The sequence below is a fragment of the Nelumbo lutea genome, chromosome 2, assembly GCF_056320005.1.
Source record: "Nelumbo lutea isolate HS-2025 chromosome 2, American lotus-T2T, whole genome shotgun sequence".
Classification (NCBI taxonomy): Eukaryota; Viridiplantae; Streptophyta; class Magnoliopsida; order Proteales; family Nelumbonaceae; genus Nelumbo; species Nelumbo lutea.
In genome coordinates, this window is record NC_142685.1 from 108,571,929 (window position 1) to 108,596,017 (window position 24,089).

The 24,089-nt window shown below is 40.1% G+C and overlaps 1 protein-coding gene across 2 annotated transcripts in view; it reads left to right on the top strand.

Annotated features, from left to right (window-relative positions):
- Positions 1 to 14,404, top strand: part of LOC148872647 (uncharacterized) — a 59,677-nt gene extending 45,273 nt beyond the window's left edge. Inside the window, exons 5-9 of one of the 2 annotated variants that reach the window (XM_088969632.1) lie at positions 6,024 to 6,164; positions 6,980 to 7,183; positions 7,454 to 7,546; positions 7,945 to 8,056; positions 13,974 to 14,404. In XM_088969632.1, the coding sequence (XP_088825758.1) occupies positions 6,024 to 6,164; positions 6,980 to 7,183; positions 7,454 to 7,546; positions 7,945 to 8,056; positions 13,974 to 14,017 (594 nt within the window). In that variant the 3' untranslated portion in view covers positions 14,018 to 14,404. The remainder of the gene's footprint in view (positions 1 to 6,023; positions 6,165 to 6,979; positions 7,184 to 7,453; positions 7,547 to 7,944; positions 8,057 to 13,973) is intronic. The other variant, XM_088969633.1, reaches the window with a different exon arrangement.
- The last annotated feature ends 9,685 nt before the right edge of the window (positions 14,405 to 24,089 follow it).

Consider the following 24,089-nt stretch of genomic DNA (forward strand, 5'->3'; position numbering starts at 1 on the left):
GATCTAGGTTGGTGGGAATTCATTAATGAAAAAGAAGGTTTAAATGGGTAAGACAGGAAATTCAAGTGAACCTCAATTGGGTGAAAAGAGATGCCAACTATCTCACCGATGCACTAACCAAACAAGGGGTGGGAAGAAGAAAGTTATTTTGGGCTATGTTGTAACATCTTGGAATTGTTTGGGGAGAGTTAAGAGAATTTGTCTCTCCATTCTCTTTGTACTTCTTTTTTTTAATTAATGAATGTTTTTTTTCTCAGTTTTTCATCAAGAAAAGGGAAGGAAACATAGCTAATCAGTTGATTGACATCTTGAGCTGCAGAAGAGTGCAGTTACCTACCACCTACCTCGGTCTACCCCTCGGTGCAAAAAATAATCTAAGAGAACATGGGATGTAGTTCTTGAAAAGTTTGGTAGGAAACTGGCCATGTGGAAGTCCAAATATTTATTAAAGGGTGGTAATTTTACATTGATTAACAATGTTCTATTTTCACTAGTAATCAATACTTATCTACCACTTGTCTTTATTTTGACTTCTTGTTGGAGTTGCAAGCAATTAGAGAAAAAAATGAGGACATTCTTATGGGTTAGTTGGAGTAACAATTTTAAGTTTCATTTGGTGAATTAGAATGCTGCGTGCCGACCAAGTAAATATGGTGGTCTTGGTATATAAAATATCAGAAAAACTAATTAGTGTCTCTTTCTTAAATGGTATTGGAGATTTAACATGGAAGGAGGAAGTATGTGGAGAAGAGTTATAGCAGGTAAATATGGGCTGACAAGCCTCAGGTGGGATTTTGGGCTTGACTTTTCCTCAATGGGGTGTGCAGTTTGAAGCAACATTGCATTCTAGGTTTTCTTCCTGATGTTCTAGAAGGAATAAGTTTTAGAGTAGGCAATGTAGTGATTTAAAGGCACACCTCAGGTGCACCTAGGTGCATAGGCATCTCGTAGAATTAGGAACGAAATATGTTTAGCATCATATTATCTATTTGAAATAGTGCAATTAGGAAAGAAACAAAGAAATTGAAAGTTTGGCATACGTGAATATGTTTTATATGCTATATTTGATTTTATTGTTTGCATTTTCACTTTGAAGTTGTTCTATATGTTATGGTTATGAATTTTAATTTGAGCTAAGCTTTTTAAAATGTTTAATTTAAAATTAAAGTTCGTATTTTTAATTAATATTATTTTTATCATTCTCTTGATTTATTTTGAATTTTTACTTACTTTTTTTAGATTTTGTGCCTTGGGCCTGGCACAAAATGCCTGTTTTCTTTGTGCCTTACGCTTTTAAAAGACTTTGGTGTCTTCGTTAGTAGTTGCTGATATGTGCTTTTAGCAGATAGGTATGCGGAGCTTCAGTAGTGTCTAGTTGGCAATCTAGAGGGTTCTAGCATTGATCTGAGAGAGCTTGAACATTAAAGTGTTAATGCTTGGAGGTGTTGATCGAAACCGGTGATCGGACATCTTGTAGGAGGGCGTATCTGCAGTTGAAGCAACCTAGGTGCAATCTTTGAGCCCTTTTCCTTTTAATGGCAAACACCTAGTTATTTAGAGATGGTCGGAAGATCTTGAGAGACGTGAGGCTTTTGAGGGTTACCGTAGATAGAGAGTTCGAGTATTTGCAGTTGAAGCAACCTAGGTGCAATCTTTGAGCCCTTTTCATTTTAATGGCAAACACCTAGTTCTTTAGAGATGGTCGGTAGATCTTGAGAGACTTGAGGCTTTTGAGGGTTACCATAGATAGAGAGTTTGAGTATTTGACCTTTCTCTTTACACTTGATGTTGGGTGGTGTTCAATGAACTAGGTTAGGTGGTTTTGTAGATGTCACCAAGGAAAACCTGGAGTGGAGTTGTGTTGCTTCCTCACACTCATGGTTTGGGCAAAACCACCTTGCCAGATTCCGTCTTATATGGCTTTAGAGGTTCTCAGCAGAACCCATTTGGTTCGTGTGGTAGTTGAATGTGAATGGTCATTGATGGAAGAAGGTTCAACAGGAGGTGGTTATTCAAGCAACCCAGGGATTTTCAGAAGTCACACAAGTGCTCAGGTCTTGCCTCAGGTTGGGTTGCAAGGGAAGGATGGTGAGAAATAGAACAAGGTTGTAGTTGATGTGCCTGGGGAGCAAAGAGAAGTAATGGGCAAGACAGTTGTTGGGGGTAATACTCAAGGATGTAGGAGGCAGGACTTCACTGTTCAGGGTGGATGATGCTGTTGAAGGCGAAGATGCAGATGGAGGCCCCTGCAAGCCCTGTCTGCTTTCAATATAGTTAACAGATCAACATCTGTGTGGGTGGGTGCTGCAGCTATAAAATTGACATCCCTACCTCAATGGAGTTGAAAACTAGAAAAGTTTTGCTCTGGTGGGTTGGTTCTGAAGAAGGGTGGTGATGATTGGTGCCAAGCACCATGGTTTAAAAAATTTCAGATTTCAAATGTTGATACTTGTGTGGTTCTTAATGACTAGGTAGTTAGTCTATTGATAAAAAAAAAGACTAGGTAGTTAGTCTATTGGCTAAATTGTTAAGTCTCATTCAAGGCATAAAGCCATATATACCCAAATGGATGATGAAAGAATTTGGTATTGGGAGAAATCAAGCAAGTACTCAGTCGAGTCATTCTATGTCAATTTCTCCCTCTTGCAGGAAAATGCTTTCCTTTGGGCCAGAATCTGGTGCTACCACATCCCATCAAAACTAGACTTGTATGGACTTGGAAGATGCCTAGCTACAGACAAATTGATAAGAAAAGGGATGCCCCTGTCTAATGCTCTTTGCTCTTTATGAGAGACTAACATGTATTAATGAAGTTATATCATATATGACTGATAAGACAATATTAGTTTATACATGACCAACTGATATAACAATATTAGCACTTCCGCTTGTTTTCTTTGAACCCAAATATTGGAATTTGTTCACAAGATTTGAATTAATTTTGATGTTATGAGAGCCCATGTAATTAAGTTATGTCATATGTGACTGATTAAACAATGTTAACTTATACATTTGACATAATTGATATGAATATGTATTGCTTCTTAAAATAAATAGGTTATATTGATTCCTCTGAGAACCTTGTCAATTGCTGTATTCTGTGACAATTTTACTATCAAAAGCACAAAGCTCATTTATCCATGTTATGCATCTTCAATTCTGCCATTTTTAAATCATTTACTTCAAATTCCATGCATTGTATTCTAACCACTAGCCTAATTGAAGCACATTATATATTAAGCATGTGGAGGAGATGAAAAGATCTAGGCAAAGGGGTTTTGTTTGCAAGTTGGATCTTGAAAGGCCTACGACTGGGTAGGTTGGCAGTTCCTCTCTCAGGTATTAGGAATTGTGGTTTTGGGGAGAGATGGTGTAAGTAGATACTTGGGTGTGTTAATACTTGCCACTACTCTATATTGGTCAATGGTGTGGTAAAGGACTTCTTTCCAGCTCATAGGGGTATCAGGCAAAGGGCCTCACTGTCTCCGTTCCTCTTTACTTTAGTAGCTGATGTGTTGAGTAGAAACATCGCTAAGGCGGATAGGGAAGAGATCATTAGGGGTTGGAGAATAGGGAGGAACAAGATCCCAGTTACCCACCTTTAGTTTGTGGATGATTTAATGATCTTTTGCAAAGGGGGGTTTAGTGAGAAGGTTTCTCTGGAGGAGTTAACAACAAGGTTCAAAGTATTGATACGATACGAGTTTCAGTCGTATCGTATCGACACTTAGAAACGGTCGAAACTCTATTTTTTTTAGTTTTTTTTTTCAAATTTTGGTTTTTTGGGAAGCTTTTAGCATGCTTTTTATTATTAAAAAAATTGGGGGTCACTATATCGTTTTCAAAAGATACGATATGATACGCCCGATACGGGGCATATCATATTGATACTTTGAACCATGGTTAACAAAAGGCTTTGAAAGAATTTCCAATCTGAAAATAAATTTGGAAAAGAGCTGCAATAGTAGGCATTACTTTGGAGGATAGTGAGATTGAGGCTATTGCGGGGTGTCTTGAGTGTTCTATCTCATCTTGGCCTTTGACCTATCTAGGGCTTCCTTTAGGTGCAAACCCTAGGGAGAGTAGATTCTGGACCACAGTATTAGAGAAGTTTGAGAAGAGACTACCTTCATGGAAGAAGAATTACATTTATTTGGGTGGCAGGATCACGTTAATAAAAGCCACATTAGCAAATCTACCTACTTTTGTGTGTCTTTAGAATTCCGCCTAGGGAAGCCAAGAAACTGGAGAAATTAATGAGAAACTTCCTTTGGGAACCAAGACAAGGAAAAAAGGATCATTTGATTAAGTGGGAAATTGTGTGTAGAAGTGAAAAGGAAGGGGGTTTGGGACTTTGGGGTTAGGTAAGGTGGTTTAAAAAAATTAAGCATTATTGGGGAAGTGGCTTTGGTGTTGGCCCTTGGAGAGAGAGAGGCTTTGGCATCAAGTGGTGGGGAGTATTCATGACACCTCAAACTCATCCCTCAGTTTCTCAGATTTGACGGGTATGAAGTTTGTTCTGGTAATTCTGTCAGGTTTTGGGAAGATATCTTGGTGGGAGACACCCCTTTAAAGGACCTCTTCCCTTTGCTGTTCTCTATTTTTTTCTTTTAAAAAGGAGGTGATTTCAAAATTTGCCGCATTCTCGGGAACATCATTGGAGCCAAATTGGGATTTTGGATTTCGTAGGGGGTTAAGGGATGCTGAAATTGATTCGTTATCTCTTTTGCTTGGCCTACTAAATCAAATTTGTTTAGATCCCTCGAAACCCAACAAAAGGGTGTGGGTCCCTAGTCCTAAAGGGACGTTTACTTGTGCCTCTTTCTTTAAGTCCTTGTCCCAGCCTCTTACTCAACAGGTCTTTCCCTTGAAGGAAATTTGGTTTAGGCCAATTCCCCCAAAGGTGTACTATGGGAAAGTAAACACTTTAGAAAACCTACAAAAGAGAAGACCCTTCCTTTGTATTTCTCCCAACTGGTGTACCCTCTGTAGAACTCACAGGGAGGACTGTTACCATGTATTCGTTTCATGTCCACTCTCTACAGAATTGTGGATTTGGCTTCTCTCTTTGTTTGGGTGTAATTGGAGCTCACCAGCAGAAAGACGTTTGAGCAGCCCTGTTCAATACACAGTCTTTCAGTTGCCTACAAAAAGAGGAAGATCAATGTGGAGATGTGCGAGAGCAGCCTTAGTTTGGACAATATGGGAAGAAAGGAATGATAGAATATTTCAAGAGAAGGAAAGAAATAGCCAGCAACTAAAAGACTGTGTATTGAATAGGGCAATACAATGGTTGAAGACTTTGGACCTATTCCATCAGTTCTCCTTTAATGACTGTTGGAGAAACTGGTTGGCAATAGCGAGGTGCTCTTCCATCAAGAACTAGGTAGTCCCAAGGTGGTGTCCTCCGGCTGAAGGCTCACTAAAACTGAATTTCGATGGTAGCAGCTTAGGCAATCCAGGGCCCTCTGGAATGGGGGGGATTCTGAGGAATGAGCTTGGAGAGGTTGTTCTGTTGTACTCGGGTCCTTTGGGACTTGGTGATGCTGTCAGGGCAGAAATGCTAGCTGCGGTACAAGGGGTGCATTTTGCAAACCAAATGGGGGTAAAGCAACTAATTATTGAGGGGGACTCAATGGTGGTGGTGGGCTGGTTAAGGAAATCTGCTGAGACTGTTTGGTGCTATAAAAATGAAGTTACGAAAATTAAATGGTTAACAAGGAACATGTCAGTCTCTATTCAGTGGGTGGGGAGATCTGCAAACGCTTTGGCCGACGTTTTAGCCACGCAAGGGGCAAATAGGGAAGAATTGTTTTGGGCTCAGTTGTGATTCCAGCAATTGTTTCCTAACTTCTTTGTATTTGTCAGGAGGGGCTGCAGCTCGCACCTCTCTAAGGGATCTTGCATGAGATTGTAATCCTGAATCAGTTTCTGTTTTAATAAAATTGCACTGTTACTCATAAAAAAAGTCTTATTAGAATATGGATCTAAGAGTACCAAATTTCAACTTCCTGTCTTTACAGGCTTTAAGAGTGGAGCATTGTGAACGTGTGCAAGTGATAGTAGCAGCAAAACAAATTTGCATTGCCAATTGTCGTGAGTGTGTTTTCTTCCTAGGCATAAATCAGAGACCACTCATTCTTGGAGATAATCATAAACTGAAGGTGCGAAGGTTGCTGTTGTTCGTTGTATATGTCATTGCTTGCCATATAGTGTAACTAAGTCCACTATTTTTATAATATATCATCCTTTGCAAGATATGATTCTGATATCGTGTTTACATTATAATTATGCATTATATTTGACTGGTGTTCTTGAAAAGGATTTGCGTGTGATTTAATGCTAAGAATTAACCTGGTATGAATTCTCTCTGATGATCAATGCACATGGTTCGTACCTCTTTGTTTTGTACTATTTTTGTCTCTTCAGGTCTTTTTGGTGAAAAAGGGTTTGCAAAATTCCCCCAGCTGTTTTATTTGTCAATTAGATGTCTTTTACCATTTCAGTTGGCACTTCCCTGAATTTTGGGGGGTTTAAACTTGAAAGTTTTCTCTCCTATCATTTTCATTTGTATATAAGATTTTGATTTGGTTTGATGAAATTGTACTAGTGTGTTCAAAACAGCTTGGTTGTCTCAAGCACATAACATCATTCAGTTTGAAGTTTGAACCCACAAATGAATGCTGCTGCAGATGTAGTATCTTTATGTTAACCCTTTTTTGAGGCCCAGTATCAGTTTTAAGGCTAGTGTGTCCAAAACATCTCGGTTATCTCGAGCACATCACATCATTCAGTTTGAACCCAACAAATGAATGCTGCTGCAGATGTAGTATCTTTATGTTAATCCTTTTTTGAGGTCCAGTATTAGTTTTAAGGCACTCAATCCTATTATGCAGAAGTTGTCTTACAGAGGTCATATAACATTCATTATCTTGGCACTCTAAACAATTGCTGTTTTGTGGATGTTTCTTTTTGTCAGGTAGCACCATATAACACATATTATCCACAATTGGAGGAACACATGATCCAAGTTGGTGTTGATGCAAGTTTTAACAGATGGAATGAGCCCCTGGTGCTGGGCATGGTTGATCTACATGATTCATTATCTCATCCTGCTGGGGTCGCTGATGTTCAATCTGAATCGGCAACATGCCTTGATCCTGATCAGTTTACAAATTTCTTGGTATGCTGATACTTCTCTGGCACTTGTAGTGGGAGAAGACACACAAGACCATATTCTATGTGTTTCCTGTGCAAGTTTGATTTATACAAATATAATGATTGCTTCCTTTTGTGTTCTATATAATATCTATGTGAGCATGTATGTTCATGTGTTAGCCCTAATTGAATTGTCAATTGGGCATAATAATGCATCACTTTTTCAATTTCCAAATAATGTTGAGTCAATTATGGAAAACCGTGTTGCATAATCCATTTTGCATTTGTTGTACAGATTCCCAATTGGGTTGGTGGTGAGTCACCCAAGTCCACAAAACACAATCCATTTCCATTGCCTGAGGTCTATATGGCATCGCAGCAGAAAAACGTATGTGGACTAAACCATGCTAATTGTGGTGAACTGCTGTAGTTCTTATCTGATTAGTGGGCTGCTTTTATGCTTTATCATTTGTATGGCTTTTACATGTTCTTGACATTTTTTTTTCAAATTTACACAATGCTCTGCATTTAAACATATCATGCACCAAGGGTTTTAGTGCGCACCTGGGGCACAATGAGCTGCGTGCACCAAGGGTTGTCATAATATGTCTTGGCTGCATGGAGTTTTCTTGTAGTGCTTTCATGTGGCTGAATTTTATGTCCTTGACCATCACACCTGGACAAGACTTGGGTGCACCATGCACCATATAAGCTGCCAGTTTAATGTTATATTTGACTTATTCCTCAAATCTGCCTCCTATGCTCAAGCAACTGTTTCTTTTCCAGCTTCAGAATTTAGGGGAAATAAAGCAGTCTTTGAGAGAATTGCAGCTTGAGGAGAGCCGAAAACGGGAACTATCTAGTGCTCTTCACGTATACTTCAAAGATTGGCTTTATAGTAATGCTCAGATCTCCTTTTATTTCTTTATTTTATTTTCTTATGGATCAATATTCTGAAAATTGATATTCCATGTATAATTAGAAACTTAAATTGTTTTATGCTAATTCCTTTTGATAGTAATGCATCTGAGAATCTCCTTTAATGATTATTATTTGGGAACCCTATTGCAATTTTAATTTGCAATACCTCACATCTAAACTCCTTTCTTGGTAATGCCTTCACTTTGTGCTCCTATAAGAAGAAATTCTTAAGTGTTTGATTGATATGACTACAACAATTTAGTGATTTAAATTTGGTGCTTTAGTTTCTGTGAAAGTGATCATAGAACATGATATTGTGACCTTGCTTTGAAACTTCAACGCCACCTGCTGCATTTTAAGATGTTTGGATTTCAATATGGGGGAATGTTGGTCCTTAAAAAATGAGAAACATATACCAAAAGGGGAACATGTACTAAAAGTGGAATACAGCTGGAAAAACTCAAACCGACACAGCTGAGACACTGGAAAAGAACAAAAACTAATTATGCATCCTAAAAAACTGTAGATTTTCAAAATTGTAGAAATAGCATCCATGCATAAAAGAACTTTGCACTTCTTCCATCAAAGCCATGATTTCAGCCTGTAATGAGTGTCGCCTAGACCAATTGGGCCCAAGAAAACCGAGTTCCCCAGGTTTCAGCCTTTTGCATTTAGGTAAGATTGTGAAGAGAGCCTCTTGTTATGCATTTTATCTAAATTGAAAAAAATGGAGTTTGTTCAGACAACAATCTGGAGAAGATTTCTAAAGCCTGAGGCTAAAAACCTACTCTTTGAGAGGGCACAAAGTAAAAGGGAAAATCACATCAAAGATCAGAGAAATGAGGAAAGCTATGTTTATGCTGGTAGGGCTTAATGTGGTTGAGTGGTTTAAAGTATTTGTGGAGGGAGCACTTCAAACAGGTAAAGAAACAAAGTGGAAGAGTTCTAAAGAAGAAAAAGAATGAAGGTGCTTTGTTGAAAGAAGATGGAACACTAAAGATAGATTCTTGGCTCTGCTTGAATATTTTGGAGAAGGGAAGAAGCAGCTGGTGTGCATTCCTGAAGGAAGAAATGGCTCAAGTTGGAAGGAAATAAAAAATGTATTACAGGACTTTTTGAAAGAGATGAAGGAAAGGAAACCTGAAAGTAAAGGGTCCAGTACTGTTCACTTTTGAAGACTGTAAAACAGTGATAAACTTGATGGAGAATGGATTAGATGTTAGTGCTTTAAACCAAGGATTACTAACAATAGGTTTATTGTCAAAATAGCTACAAATAATGTATAAATACATAAGAATTGTATATTTTGACAGTACATATGAAGAAAAATATTACAATTAATATAGTGGAATGCATAGATATCATACAATTTTATTGATATGCATCAATCAAGATTCCAAGAAACATATTATATAGATTTATACAAATTAATACATGCACAAAGCCATTATTATCTTATTTTGTATTAAAGTCCAAGGCACAAAACATATGCAACTATTATATAATTTTTTTTCTCTGTCACTACTTATAAATTTTAACATTAACAAATTATGGGCACGATTTAACAAAGTCTGATAGTAAATTATTGCCATCAATCTGCAAATGCTGATAACCAATTATGGCCATAATTTAACAAAATCTGATAGTAAATGCTACAACCACTTTCCAAGCAAGGCATTATTCCTAACCTTCAGATGCCCAACTCCTGTTGATGTGTTTCATGCAGTATTGTAATGACAAGATGAACATTATTATCTTTTACAGGGCATCCAAAGTTATGCTTATTACTACAGGAGCTTTTCTTAGGAAAGCAAAGAATATAATGAATTTTTTTTAGATGAGTAATAAAAAAGTAAGGGTGTACGAAGATCCAAAAGTAATTATATCTCTACTTGATGGTAGAGATGTTGGCTGCCTGATGAGAAAAAGAGGGAGCGGAAAAATTCCCAAATCAGAGATGTCAATGATATTCTTCCCACATCTTTGCCCACAGCCCACTTATCTTAGAAACTAACTGCATGAAAGTTTCTATTTTTGGATAAATGTGCTTCCTCCACACTCAACTAGCTTCTGTTGATTTTCATGACTCTGCAAGAGCCACATAAAAGGATTTCACTGATTTTTTCCCCTTTAGAATCCTTTTTCTGAACTAAATCAGCCAGGAAATTAGGGGTAATCTCCAACTTTTGCAACAAAATGAGGTATTCTTCAGTCTACTTTTGAAGGAAAAGTTTGGAAAATGGGATTTAAAACAGTGTTGCATGGACTCTCCAAAATGGATGATGTATCAGTGTCTGGATACACATCGGAATTCTGCACTCCACAGATTTTCTTGAGGGCACTACTATGTGTAGATTTCCTTTTTATCTTCTAGCTTATTTGACATAATGACGGAGTAAAAAAAAAAAAGCAGCTAATGTACAAGATCAATGCCATGTTTCATATCAAGGTTTTACAAACCAACCTGGAAACAGAACCGTTTTGGGTGCTGTTTTCTGGTTCGGTGGTTCAACCGTCCAGGTCGAATGGTCTGACCCATGACATCATAAATATATAAAAAAACAAAAAAAATATATATATATAATAAAAAATACCATAAAAATAAATAAAATACACAAAATACACAAAAATACAGGGAAATGAACATCATGTGAAAAAATAAAAAATATCTAAATATAAAAATAATAAAATACGGAAAATACAAAAAATACAGAAAATTTCCAAAAAATATAGAAAATTCCAAATATACAGAAAAAAAAACACAGAAATTACAAAAAAATACAGATATTTTTCCTCCAGTTTGTATGAGGAAAAATTCAGCCATTCAGCCATACAGACATCTAATGTTTGGAGCAGCACTTGGGAGGAAAAAATGCTTGGAAAAAATACTAGTGGTGAAATATATATACTATCAAAAACTAAATTGAAATCAGATAAACAACCAAAAATTAAGCTGAAATACATTATTAAACAATTCAACACTTTTGTCTTAATATGCTGAAATATATACTATCAAGTATCAAATAAATCAAATGAAATCAGTCTGAAGTATATATTTTTTGTATTAATAAAATAAATTGAAATAAAACAACTACATTGAGCATTTCAAGTTTTCAACACTCTTTTTGAAAGTAACTACTCTAAGAGATTAAGAGAATGAATTTCAATTCCAACTTTCTAGTTTCTAAGAGAATGAATTTCTTCAAAAAAATATTTTATGTTCTTGAGCCATTCAAAATACTAGCCAAAGAGCCAAAAAGAAAAGATTAACCGATTCGGGCATACGAACAAAGCATGAGACATGATATAAATCCAAAGTTTAAGTCTTTAAGCTTCAAAAAGCTCGGTAATATACTAGTTTAAGCTTCAAAGCAATATTAGAAAACAGGGGATGTGATGTTGCAGTGGTTCTCAGCTCCAATGGAGTGGTCGTCGGTGCAAATGTTGGTTCCTGATGCAAGAAATCGTAGTATTGCAAAAAGGAAAAAGGGGAATGAGTTAATGGCTTAATGCGCAGAGATTATGATCAAATCAGAGAAAAACGAAAAAAAAAAAAAAACAATCACGTGCAAGTTTTTTTTCCTTGTAGTTGCCACTGTACTCCTTCCAGAGTGGTCGTCGGCAATCGTAGCTAAGATTGGTCGCCGGCAATCGCAGCTAAGATTGGTCGCCGGAGGTTGGATGTCCACAGTTGTCGCCGCCCTTCCCTTCAAGAGACGCCTTTCGTTTCAAGAGATCAGAGATGTTCGGAAACGAAGGAAACACAATCTTCCACCATGTTCGCTGGCTGCTACTGCAAATTTTGGTCGCCGGCGGGTGGTTGTTTGGACTTCGGGAAGGTAGGTGTCAGTGTGCTGTTGTCGTCTTCTTTGGTGAAGCTTGTGAAGATATTGGGTTTTGGCAAAACAAAACCCTACAGGGAGGACTGGTCCGACTGGAGGAGTCGTCGAATGTTTAGTTGGGATAGGTTTGTTGTTTTCTTTTTTGTTTTTTTATTTATTTTAAAACAAAATAATAAATCAAATTAAATATAAATGCTGAACCACTAACTGTTGCCCGGGTCAAACGAGTCGATGGTTTGATCATCTAGGTCAACAATTTTTTGACCATTTCAACGGTTTTGGGATGGATGACGGTTCGGGGTAAAATCAGAACCGTTTGAGTGACTGGTTTCCAGTCTGAACGGTCCAACCGTCCAGGTCAATGACAGTTTGAAAACGGTGTTTCATCATATAAAGCCTTTTAATAGTATAAACTTTTCCATAGATGTATTCACAGGTTTATGTTTTACTTGTGGAGTCAGATTCTTGTGTGTGCATTTCCATACAATAATTTCAAGCACTGAGTTACCTTGGAGTAGAACTTGTCTACTGTTTCGCTAGCCTTAGATGAAACCTTATAAAGTCTGTGGCTAAGGCCTAAGGGACTAAAGCTTGCTAATACTGCTCTCATCATTCTTCTAGAAATGAATTCTGGAACCATTTCCAGCTTTAAAGGTGGTGTTAAGCGGCTTCAAATCATTGAGCACTGCCATAATACCATTCAAGAAACTAATGTCACATGTTGATTTTATTGGCCTATAAAACCATCTAATCAAGGGCTCCACTATATTTGGCCACCACCACACTTTTCCACAAGCCTGCCTCTTTTCTGGGAAATCTCCAGAGCCAATCCATAAAAAGTTTTAGGACATACCCAGTCATATTCCCATTTGACAAAGGGTTTATCTTCTTATCCGTCATACCTATAAGAAGTTCTGAATCTTGTCAATTCTTTTAATTAGTGAGAAAGGTATATTTAACCCAAAATATAATGAAAAATGATGTAATATGATATGTGAACTTTCTGCATAATTAACTCAAAATATTATTACCAATCAAGATATAAATTGTTGTAGTTTTGTTGGCAGAACATGTGATGGACCCCAAATCAATCATGCTAAATGTAATATTACTTGTTCTTTGAGGATGGTACTAGACTTGTGGGCATGGCTCTGGAGCCTGACAGTCAAACATAGAACCGTGGGATGTGTATGCTTTTCTGATGTTCAATAATTTTCTTGTCTTCACTTATCCAAAAAGAAATCGTCTGCAACTCCTTATTACATGTCCAATTCTGCAAATCCTCATCCTATCATACCTCAATTTATGCGTTATGAGATTCTTGCACTATATTTATCTAGGGTTCATTGAAGATGATAGGGTTAGTTGCATTGATTCTATTATCCATTTTTGTTCTCTAGCATATCTTTTATTTAATAGCTAATTCTCTAGCATATTTGGTTATATGATTGGTGATTTGTTTTTGTACAAGTATTAAAGTGGCTCAATTAATGTTACTTTCTATCGTTGGCACAATGGGAACTACAGGCTGGATTATCATTATAGTTGTTTTTGGTTGTTTCTGTAATTTCTAATTTCTTTTTGTTTTTTTTTTTTTCCTTTTTCGTCTTTGTGTGTGTGCACATGTTGCATAAGAAAAGCTTGGCTGTTTCGAAAAATAGTCTGGGCTGCTTTGAAACTTCAAGCACATGAAACATTATCCCACTTAGTTCTTTATTTGTCCTTTTAATTAAAAGAATATTGTTTGAAATTACTTTCACCCCACACCCTTGCTAACACGTCATACACATGAAACTTAAAAACAGCCTGGTGCATGCCGCACGGGTGTGTGTGGGTGGGTGTTGAATCTTCTCAAATGTTGCCCCATGGTCAATTCAGAGGGCACTGATTTTTACAGTTGGCGTTGTGGTGGTTAAGACATTGTTCCTTTCTTGATATATCTGATGAAGGGAGATGGACTTGATCAGAAACAATGAATTAATTGTAATTCATTTTTGTTTCACCTAACCTTGGAAGGAAAGGACTAATTAGATTCGTTTAACCATGTGGCAGCTTCTGGAAATATCCGCCAGCTTTACTGTCTACAAGGTGACTGAGGTTGTTAGGTGTTGTCGCATGATCAAGCTCTTGCAGTGCTGGTAAACTGGGTGATTTTCTCGGTCATTATGGTCATTTTGACATGAGACCTCATCTGTCGCCATTTCTGGTAAGACTGCAGGCAGTAGAGAATGGTAACATGTTTCGTGCTGTGATGCATCCGCTTATCTTATGAAGCTGGCACAATGCAATAGTAATATTTGGGATGAATTGTCCATGTTCTTTTGTTAACCAGGGTTCACTCCTTGTGAAATTGAGGTTTTTGGTTTCTTGGGTTTAATCTTTTATCCTTTTATATTTAGTTTTCTTGGGGATTTAATTATTGGTTGAAATAACCTCTTGTAGATAGAACAGATTTTTTATTGAATCGATTTGTTATTTGGCAAGCATCTATTACTCAAGGATACCTACTCCGGAATGGTTTTTGTTATTATAATAATTAAATAATTCTGAGTCGTTGTTTGCCATGTTGACCTCACCTCTAGCTCTTTTTTCTTTCTTACGAGTGACCAACCTCTAGCAATTTTCGGGCTATTGCTAGGTCATCTGGAAATTGAGATTTTCCAAAACAGTTTTGTAACGCAGTAGTACTCAGGTGAAATGCAACCGAAAAGAACACAAGAATTTTAGGTCCATATGAGGTTTCTATTACCATATGGTTTCGAGTATGATATGGGAAAACTTGCAACCAATCAAATACCATTAAAGTGGTAATCAATTTTGTCTTCCCAACATGAGAGTTTTACCCTTAACATATACTTGTAACAAATCAAGGGAGAGTGTTGTCCCTCTTTCGTCAGATCAAACAACTATTCCTCTTCACTCTCGGAGCTTTGACCAATGACCCCACCCCTGGAATTTTGATGAAAATCCACCTGATTGGCTATGATTATGGGTAAACATGAATCGAGTTTTTCATAAGTTATTTGATCTTGATTTGTAAAAAGTTTAATTTGGCTTTGGCCTAAATTGAGTTTCAAGTCGAGCCTAAGCCCAATAGATAGGCTTGTTTGTTAATCGACTTGAGCTTGAGCCCAATAAAGCTTGGCTGGTAAGGCTTGTGAGCTTACGGTCATGAACTCGAATGTTTTTATAGGAAGTTTGGCTCATGGTCGAGCCAATTTAAGTTCAAAGTCTAGTTTTTTTTTTTTTTTTTAACTTAACTAATCAAAATATAGTACTGAAAATGAAACAAAAGTTCTTTACATCAGGTGCCCAAGAAGGATAACTTCAAAAAGTAAAAAAGTCTTGGTCTTTGCTCTATAGGCAACTGTATGAATTGGGATATTGTACTTTGTATTTACATAACAAAAAGAAAAGGAGATGAAAGATTGAAGTAGAGTTTTGGTCTTTTGCAAAAGCCAAAGGCAAGACCAATTAAGACCAATGAGGATATGCCCTGATGAGAACTGCCTTGGGAAAAGTACTCCATGCAATATTGTCCATAGTTCACAATCTCTAGTTTGAATCGAGCTCAAGATCTCATAATTTTTTGGCTGTCTGTACTAAAATAGAGATATTCAACTTGGCTCAACTTGAATCCATCTTTAATTACCACTTTTATGATGCCTAGATACCAATTGATTGGCTATAAGTTGTTTTAGTATCATGTATTTCTACCATCATAGTTGAAACCTTATTTCATTCCTTTTATATCCCTACTCTCATATTAGGTCCATTTGGTTCCCCGGAATTAGTGCTTAGAAATAGAATTGAAAAAGGCCCATTTCTGGTTCCAATCACTTGTTTGGTGGGAATGAGATCTTATTTTCCTTTCTTGGCAAAATGGGATTCTTTCATATTGGGGGAATGGCCATTCCAGCCCCCTAATGTGATTCTAGATTTTCTAAAGTAGAGATCTCTTGACAAAAAAAAAAAAAAGAAAAACACCGTAATACACATTAACTAATGGTAATAAAACAATAAAATATTATTTAAGTAATAGTAAGATAATATTAATAAGGTGATAATAAAATAATATACTAATGATAAAATTAATAAGTTATTAATAGAATATTAGTGTGCAACTAAAAGGATAAAAGTTCAAGTTACCATTATAACCAAAATTTATTTTTATGACCTGCACATAAACCAAGTATTTGCTTTATTAAGTATAGATATAGATATGCTTATGTTTGTTTAAAATTTATATTTTATTCATTAGTAAAATTAGTTTGGATATTCGATTTTTACTAAAAAGTCATTGATTCAAGTTTCATAAAATTTCTTTTTTATATATTGTTCATGATATACAATATAAAAGTCATTTTTATTTGGGTGCAAATGGTATCTCATTGTCCAAATTTGGATTTGATTTTGATATGTTTATAGTTTATACTTACATATAATCCAATTTGATTAGATTTAAATTTATGTTTTCATATATTTAAAATTTATATTGTATCTATTAGTTAATTTAGTTTGAATGACATGTTTTTTCTAATCTATTATAGGTTCAAGTTTCATACAAATAATTTTTAATTCATGCTATTCAGTTTATTAATAATAAATAACATTTTGATCATTTTTAGTTTAATTTGTTTAATTTGTTTATACTATATGATTGCAATGTAAATTCAACTCGAATCCCATACAAATCATAAGTTCCATTTCAAATACAAATATACAAAACAAATCAAATTTGGGTATCTACCTAAGGGTAAATTACAAAAAAAACCCTTGTATATGAGGTTAGTGACAATTGTACCCGTAAACTTTTCCCCAGAAGGATTTTGCGTTAACTTCGAAAAAGATTTTCAAAAAATTATTTAAAGTTTTCTAAATCTCCAAACTACCTTTTTAATTATTTATTCGAATTATTCATGGTTAATTTAATTTTCTAAATATCGCATTGAGTTATTCCTTAATGGCAATTTGACAATTGTGGTGTCTTGTTTATATTCATAAAAGTTAGAATTTTATTTCTTGTTTTTCACTATATCTTAAGATGTTATTGGAATTATTTTACTTCTTTATCAACTCTTGCCAAAAGTTTTTCCTTTAAGGCGTAACATAGAGTTATTCACCTATGAGATGGTAGAAGTATTTTTTTTAGTGAGAAGCAATAGAAGATCAACAAATGGAGATATTATTGAGTCCGCTAGGGTTTAAGAAAAAATGGGTAAGTGAGAAAATAAAAGAAAGTTCATTCATATTTTTTTTGGGTAAAAGACTTGAACCTCCCCCAATGTTTCTCACAAATACTAATACCTCCCCTATTATTTCTAAAAGGACTGAAACCTCCCTTTCTTAACAGAATGTGACAGCGTATTTGACAGAATCAATGAAAAGACTATTTTATCCTTAATTATTTTTCAAATTTTCAAAGAGAACCACTTAAACTGTAGCAATCTAAAACAATTATCTATATAAATATATTAAGTTGAAATGTGTACTTAAGAAGGCATGAGAATGAGGGAAATATAATCTAACAGTATTTTTTTGCCTTTTTTCATAGAAATTACAAGAATTCTCCTCTCTCTTTTTCTTACAAATTACAAGAATACCATCTCTCTCTCCCCTTATAAATTACGAGAATGCCACTCTCTCTCCAATTGAGGGAGACCTCAACTCAGCATCTCGACGGCTAGAGGACCTGCAATCAAAGGTAGTCGAGTTCGAGCTGAGCTGAGCTCGAACTTCTGAGCTCAAGCTCAAGTCTCTAATTCGAATCGAGCTCGAGGTAGACGACACCTTCACCAATAATGGAGACCTTGGCTTGGCACCTCGGTCACTGAGAAAATCTTGGCTCAGCACCTTGACAACTGAAGGATATCTCAGCTCGGCACCTTGTCAACTAAGGGAGACATTAGCTCAACTCCTTGCATGCTAGGGAAATCTCAACTTGACACTTCAGCAACTGAGAGAAACCTCAATTTGGCACTTTGGCTTGGAACCCCAGCTCAACACCTCGGCTACTTGAGAGACCTGTAATCAAAGTTAGTCGAGCTCAAACTTTCGAGCTTTTGATTCGAGCCAAGTCCATGTCTCTAAGCTTGAGCCTGATAGTTTATGAACAAGCCCCTGCAACGCAGGGCCCTCTCCACTATTATATGGTTAACTCAAATTAACCAAAAAGAATATTAGAGCTTCTCCAAGTCTCTAATCGCCATTCATAAATACTGATGGTGCGCAATCCGGCCGGTCCTAGCTGTCAATGACCTTGCCTCTGACTGGAGCAACGGGGAGCCTGAAACAGAGAAGATGAGGGAACTCTGGGGGGAACCCGGTGAGATTACTCCAAAGCTCAAGTTAGTATTCTCTCAAAGGCAAGATAAAACCAGATGGCGCAAAGTTTGCATACCTTGTTGTTGGGGGTAGGGGGCCTTTAATAACCACTTCGCGCACTCACTCCGAGGCTTCTGTTAGGTCAGATATGATCACTTTTGTGCTTCTGCTAGTTCGGGTGTCATCCCTTATGTTGGGACAAAACCGCCACTACTCCTTGTCGGAGCCGTCTCTGTAACTGGAGATGGCGGTGGCAGGTAGCGGTGGCAGGTAGCGGTGGTAGGTGGCCGTTTGAAGTGCGGCTGTCAAGCGTCAGATCCCAAGTCAGTCAGGTGCGCCGTACCTGGATACGAACTTTCTCGATGTCAGGCATGGTATAGTTGTTCAGTTTGGCGTCCTAGAGGTAGTGGAGTGGTGAGCGAGTTGGTCTTGAGTTCGAAGGTGTGTCTCGAACTGCCATAGGGCAGGCCAGTTTGGAGAGGTGTGTCGAACTGCCATGGGGCAGGCCAGTTCGGAGATGTGTGTCCCGAACTGTCATAGGGCAGGCCAGTTCGGGCTACTGCCCTTCGGGTTTGGCTCGGGGCCTAAGGGAGAGTTCGGGCTCCTAGTAGGGAGTTCGGACTGCTGGTAGGGAGTTCGGACCGCTGGTTCCTCTCTTTGGTGCTTGCACCTTAGGCGTGTTGTTGTGCCGAGCTGTTGCCTTTGCCACGTGTTGCGTAATTACGGGGTTAGGCCAAATCTTCCTTCATCAATTGCCCCCCACTCCTTGTGCTAAGGGTCTTGCCCTGGCGCGGGGAGTTCGCGAGGTGGTAGGTGGATTTGTCCCATACTTCGAATCTTGATAGCACGAGATGCGTTGTTAGGGTTCCGTGGTTTTCTTGAGTGCCCAAAAAGGTTGGAGACACGCCTACCTGCTTACAAATGCTGACAGACGTGGCGGCACATGCTTATTTCAAATTTTAAAAAATCACGCCCCTGGGATACGTGACAGCAGGTCTTTTCGATTTTGAAAAAAATGTGCCCCTACCGTTTGAAAGGTGAGAAGACGTGCGCTGGTCGTTCTGTCAGTTTCAAGAAAGATGTAAGCTATCGTCTCGTCAGTTTTAGAAAGACGTGCGCCGATGTTTTGTTAGTTTCAGAAAGACGTGCACCAATCACGTCTCGGTCTCAGGGGATGTGCGGTTAGTGCGAATGCAGGCCGTCGGGTTGGCTCTGATCTGCACAGTTGGTTCTTGGTTATTGTGGGTATAAATAGTAGGGGACCCCAGTCGCTTTGTCACTTCTACGCTTTGCTTCTTGAGCTCGCGTCCAAGCTTCAGCTCGCGTCCAGGCTTTCAGTTCACATTCAAAGTTTTTTGCTTGTTCCGGTTTCTGAAGTCTTGCTCAAACCTTTTTTCGGGTGAGTACCTTCCTAGAATCCACCTTCTCTCCTCCATGCCTAGCTTGGATAGCTCAGGCGGTTCTTCAAGTGGCTCAGATGGTTCTTCAAGTGGCTCAGATGCAGGTTCTACGAACTGAGTTGCATCCCCCGATGGCCTTAGCGAACCTGAGGTAGAACTTGAGGAAGAGCTTGAGCCCGTAGGCCGAGCCGCTTCGGGCAGTCTGGCGTCTACCTCTCATCGAGGTTGGATGGTAGACAGGTTTGGTCCTTCGACCATGACGCCTGAGGGGCTCCAATCCCTTATTACTTATTACAACTTGCCTGGGGAGTGCGCCTATTTCATTCCTTTGGGTAGCTTTCCTTGGAAACACGGTCTTGAAGAGATCGTGATATTCCGGGAGCAGCTCACTATGGGATTGCGACTGCCTTTCCACCCCCTTTTTGTTGAGGTCATAAACCACTTCGGCGTTACCATCAGCCAGTTTCACCCAAACTTCATTCGTAACCTGGTGGGGACAATCTCCCTTTTTTGCGAACAGGGCTTTCCTTTAGATTTGGAGATATTCTCCTCTATTTTAATACTTAAGAAACAAGCGGGTCCTCTTCCCAAAAGTAGGCGGGCGTATTACATGTCTCATCACCCAGGTTTTAAGCTCTTGCATGAACTTCCCAACAAGGTCCTGGCGTTGGAAGCATGACTACTTTGGGGTGCGAAGTGTACTAGGGAGGCCTTTTCAGACTGGGTGGGGGATGGCCGCCCCTGACTCTGGTGTCACTCTTGATAAGGAGACGGTGAAGGGCCTCTGGCAATGGGCACGGCTAGGGCTAAAATTCCATCGGTACCTAACGGAGGCCAAGCTCATGGCGGCCGGCTTGAGTTCGGGTAGGTTCCTTGCTTAGGTTTTCTTGTTTCGCTTTGTTCTTTCATTTTTTCTGATGCCGAACTCTTTTTTGCAGGTGTGATGGACTCTGAGAGGACTCATGGTGGGCACCTGTTCCAAGGCATGAAGAGGAGGAAGCGGGTCGCCAAGCAAACTTGTGCCGAGTTGCCCCAAGATGCGGAGCCTCATGTTCTAGACTACACGTCAGAGGATTCGCCCAGGGAGACCGAGGTGGCTCCTTCAATGTAAGAAGCGGTAGGGGGCCCTTATGCCGATACTACTCACACGGGGGCTCTCGCCTACTCTATTGCTCCGCTTACTTTGGGTCCGTTCATACGCAAGTTGGGCCCTTAGGCTCGGGAGCTCAAGGGGAATTCAGGTGCGTGCTGTTGCCGAACTACGCTCTTCAGAAGAGTAGGGAGGCAACCTTCTCTGAGGAGATCGCAGCCTGGACCGATCTTCCTTTGAACTAGATCGCCTGTCGTGCTGGTACTCATGCTATGGTGGTGAGTCAGATTTCTTGTCGGGCTTTTGTTTTTTTTTATCCCTCTTGCTGTCGTTCTCTTAATCACTTGTTCTTTCCTTTTGATAGGTGAACTCTTATATTCATGCCTTGGCGGCCCAGGTGGAGAGGAGCTCGAGGCATGCGCAAGCTGCTGAAGAGGCTTTCCGTGCCGCAGAGGCGACTACCCGGGCTGCTGAGGCGGCTGCTCGTGCTACTGAGGAGGCAGCTCATGTTTCTATGGCTAGGCAGGCGAGGTCTCAGAGGGATGCCGAGGCCATGGGGGTGGTTGTGAAGCATATGGCGGACCTGAGGCTGGATCTGTAGCATCAGGTCGAATACCTTCAGGAGGACATAAGGGAGAAAACGCAGATCTTTTCCCAAGGCATCGAAGATGCCAAGAAGAAGGCCGTTGATGAGTACATCGCCTCCCCGCGCTTTGATGACCTGATGGTTGACTCGTACAGAAGGGGATTTAAACTGAGCCGGTGGATGATCCGGAACATGTACCCCGAGCTCAATATTAGTGCCATATCCACTTTGCACATAACTCAAGAGATGGCCAACGCTGCTGATGGCGAGCCGGATTCCGAGGGCGAGGCAGGACCTTCGGGTGTCGAAGTGCCTTCTAATGATGAAGTAGCTCCGGGTTTGTGAATTTTTTTTTTATCAAATATACGCTTGTCTTGTAATGGAATGACTTTTCCTTACTGTTGGTTGTTCTTTCTCTCGAACTGACATATTTGCCAAACTGATAATATGCCCAATCTCTTTCTTGCCCGGGTTATTGCACTCGTGTGACCTGTTTCGGTGTTTAATACTTAGTATCCGCTTTGCCTGAGTCTTTTGACTGACTTTTCTTTGCTTGCCTATGCCGAGGTTCCTCCGTTATTTCAGCATCCTGGCCCTTGGGCTCTTGTAGCGATTTTGTCCACTTCGCTTGGCGGTCTATAGGTAGTATTGCCTTAAGTTAACGATGTTCCATGCTCGGGGTATTTGTTTGCCCTCTAAGGTTTCGAGCTCGTATGCCCCATCGAGCACTCTCTTTACTTTGTATGGCCCTTCCCAATTTGGTCCAAGTTTGCCCACACCGGGTTCGGGCACCATAATCTTACGGAGACTAGGTCACCGACTCGGAAGCTCCGCTTCTTTACTCTGGCATTATAGTAACGAGCTACTTTCTGTTGGTAGGCCGCTGTTCGGATGTGCACGAGGTCTCTTACCTCATCCAGTAGGTCAAGTTTGGTACGTAGCTCGTCTCTGTTTGTCTGATCGTCGTATGCTTCTAGTCCCGGTGTAGGTATTTCGATTTTCGCTGGGATTACCGCTTCAGTGTTGTAGGTGAGGTTGAAGGGGGTCTCTCCCATGGCGGTTTTTTCTGTAGTTCGGTGAGCCCATAGAACATTTGGTAGCTCATCCGCCCACAACCCTTTAGCTCGGTCTAGTTGTGCTTTCAGTCCGCGCAGGATGGCTCTGTTCATTACTTTTGTCTGACCGTTTGCCTGCGGGTGTGCGACCGATGTGAAGTTCTGACAAATTCCCATATTTTGGCACCATTCTTGGAACTTGATATCCTCAAACTGTTTGCCGTTGTCGGAGATCAATACTTGAGGTAGTCTGAAGCGACATACTATGCTCTTCCAAAAGTTTTGTATGTTTCGCGCTATAACTGTTGCTAGAGGTTCGACTTTTATCCATTTTGTGAAGTAATCTACTGCCACCACTAGGAACTTTCTCTCACCTGTTGCTGGCGGGAATGGCCCTAGGAGGTCGATGCCTCATTGCGCAAAGGGCCATGGGCTGGTGAGGTATTTGAGGTCAGAAGCAGGCTGATGGTCGATATTGGCATGCTTCTGACACTTGTCACATTTTCTGACGTGCTCGACGGCTTCTGCCTTGTCGAAGTGCCTTTTGGGCGAGGGCTCTAACCCCCAGGTATCCACCGCATAGTCCATGTGTCGTGGAGTACAAGCTCGGCTTCGGCAGGTCGCAAGCAACGTAGGTAGGGGAGCGTGTAGGACCGTCGGTACAACCGTTCGTCTATTATGACGTATTTGGCTGCCTGGCACTGCACCCTCTTGGCTGCATTGCGGTCCGCAGGGAGGGTTCCATCTAGCATGAAGCTCGCGAGTGGGTCGATCCAGCTCGGCTCTACTTCTAGGACGAGCGACCTCCTCTGCCCCATCGAGAATGCTAGGCCGAGGTAAGTCCTCTATATACACAGTTCTCATGGTGTTGTGACTCGTGCTGGCTAACTGGGACAGGGCGTTGGCCTTAGTGTTCTCCGACCTTGGGATTTGCCTGATGAAGTGTGAATGGAAGTTGAGCAGAGCCTCCTTTTCTTTCGCCAAGTATGCGATCATAGAGAGCTTGCGTGCTTCATATTCGCCCGTAACCTGGTTGACCACGAGCTGGGAATCATTGCAGATAACTATGTGCTTTGCTCTTATCTTTTGGGCTAGGTTCAGCCCGGCTATCAGTGCCTCATACTCTGTCTCATTGTTGGATGCCACGAACTCAAAGCGTAGTGCATATTCCAATTTCGTGCCACCCGGGCCATGTAGGACTATTCTAGCCCCGCTGCCCTGCTGGTTCGAGGAGTCGTCTACGTGCCACTGCTCCTTGTCGGAGCCGTCTCTATAATTGGAGATGGCGATGGCAGGTGGCGGTGGTAGGTGGCCGTTTGAAGTGCAGCTGTCAAGCATCAGATCCCAAGTCAGTCAGATGTGCCGCCCCTGGATACGAACTTTCTCGGTGTCGGGCATGGTATGGTTGTTCAGTTTGGCGTCCTGGAGGCGAAGTGCTAGAGTGGTGAGAGAGGTGAAGTCTTGAGTTCGGAGGTTGTCCTGAACTGCCATAGGGTAGGCCAGTTCGGAGAGGTGTGTCCCGAACTGCCATAAGGCAGGCCAGTTCATAGGTGTGTCCCGAACTGCCATGGGGCAGGCTAGTTCGAAGATGTGTGTCCCGAACTGTCATAAGGCAGGCCAGTTCGGGCTACTACCCTTCGGGTTTGGCTTGGGGCCCAAGGGAGAGTTCGGGCTCCTAGTAGAGAGTTCAGATTGCTGGTAGGGAGTTCGGAC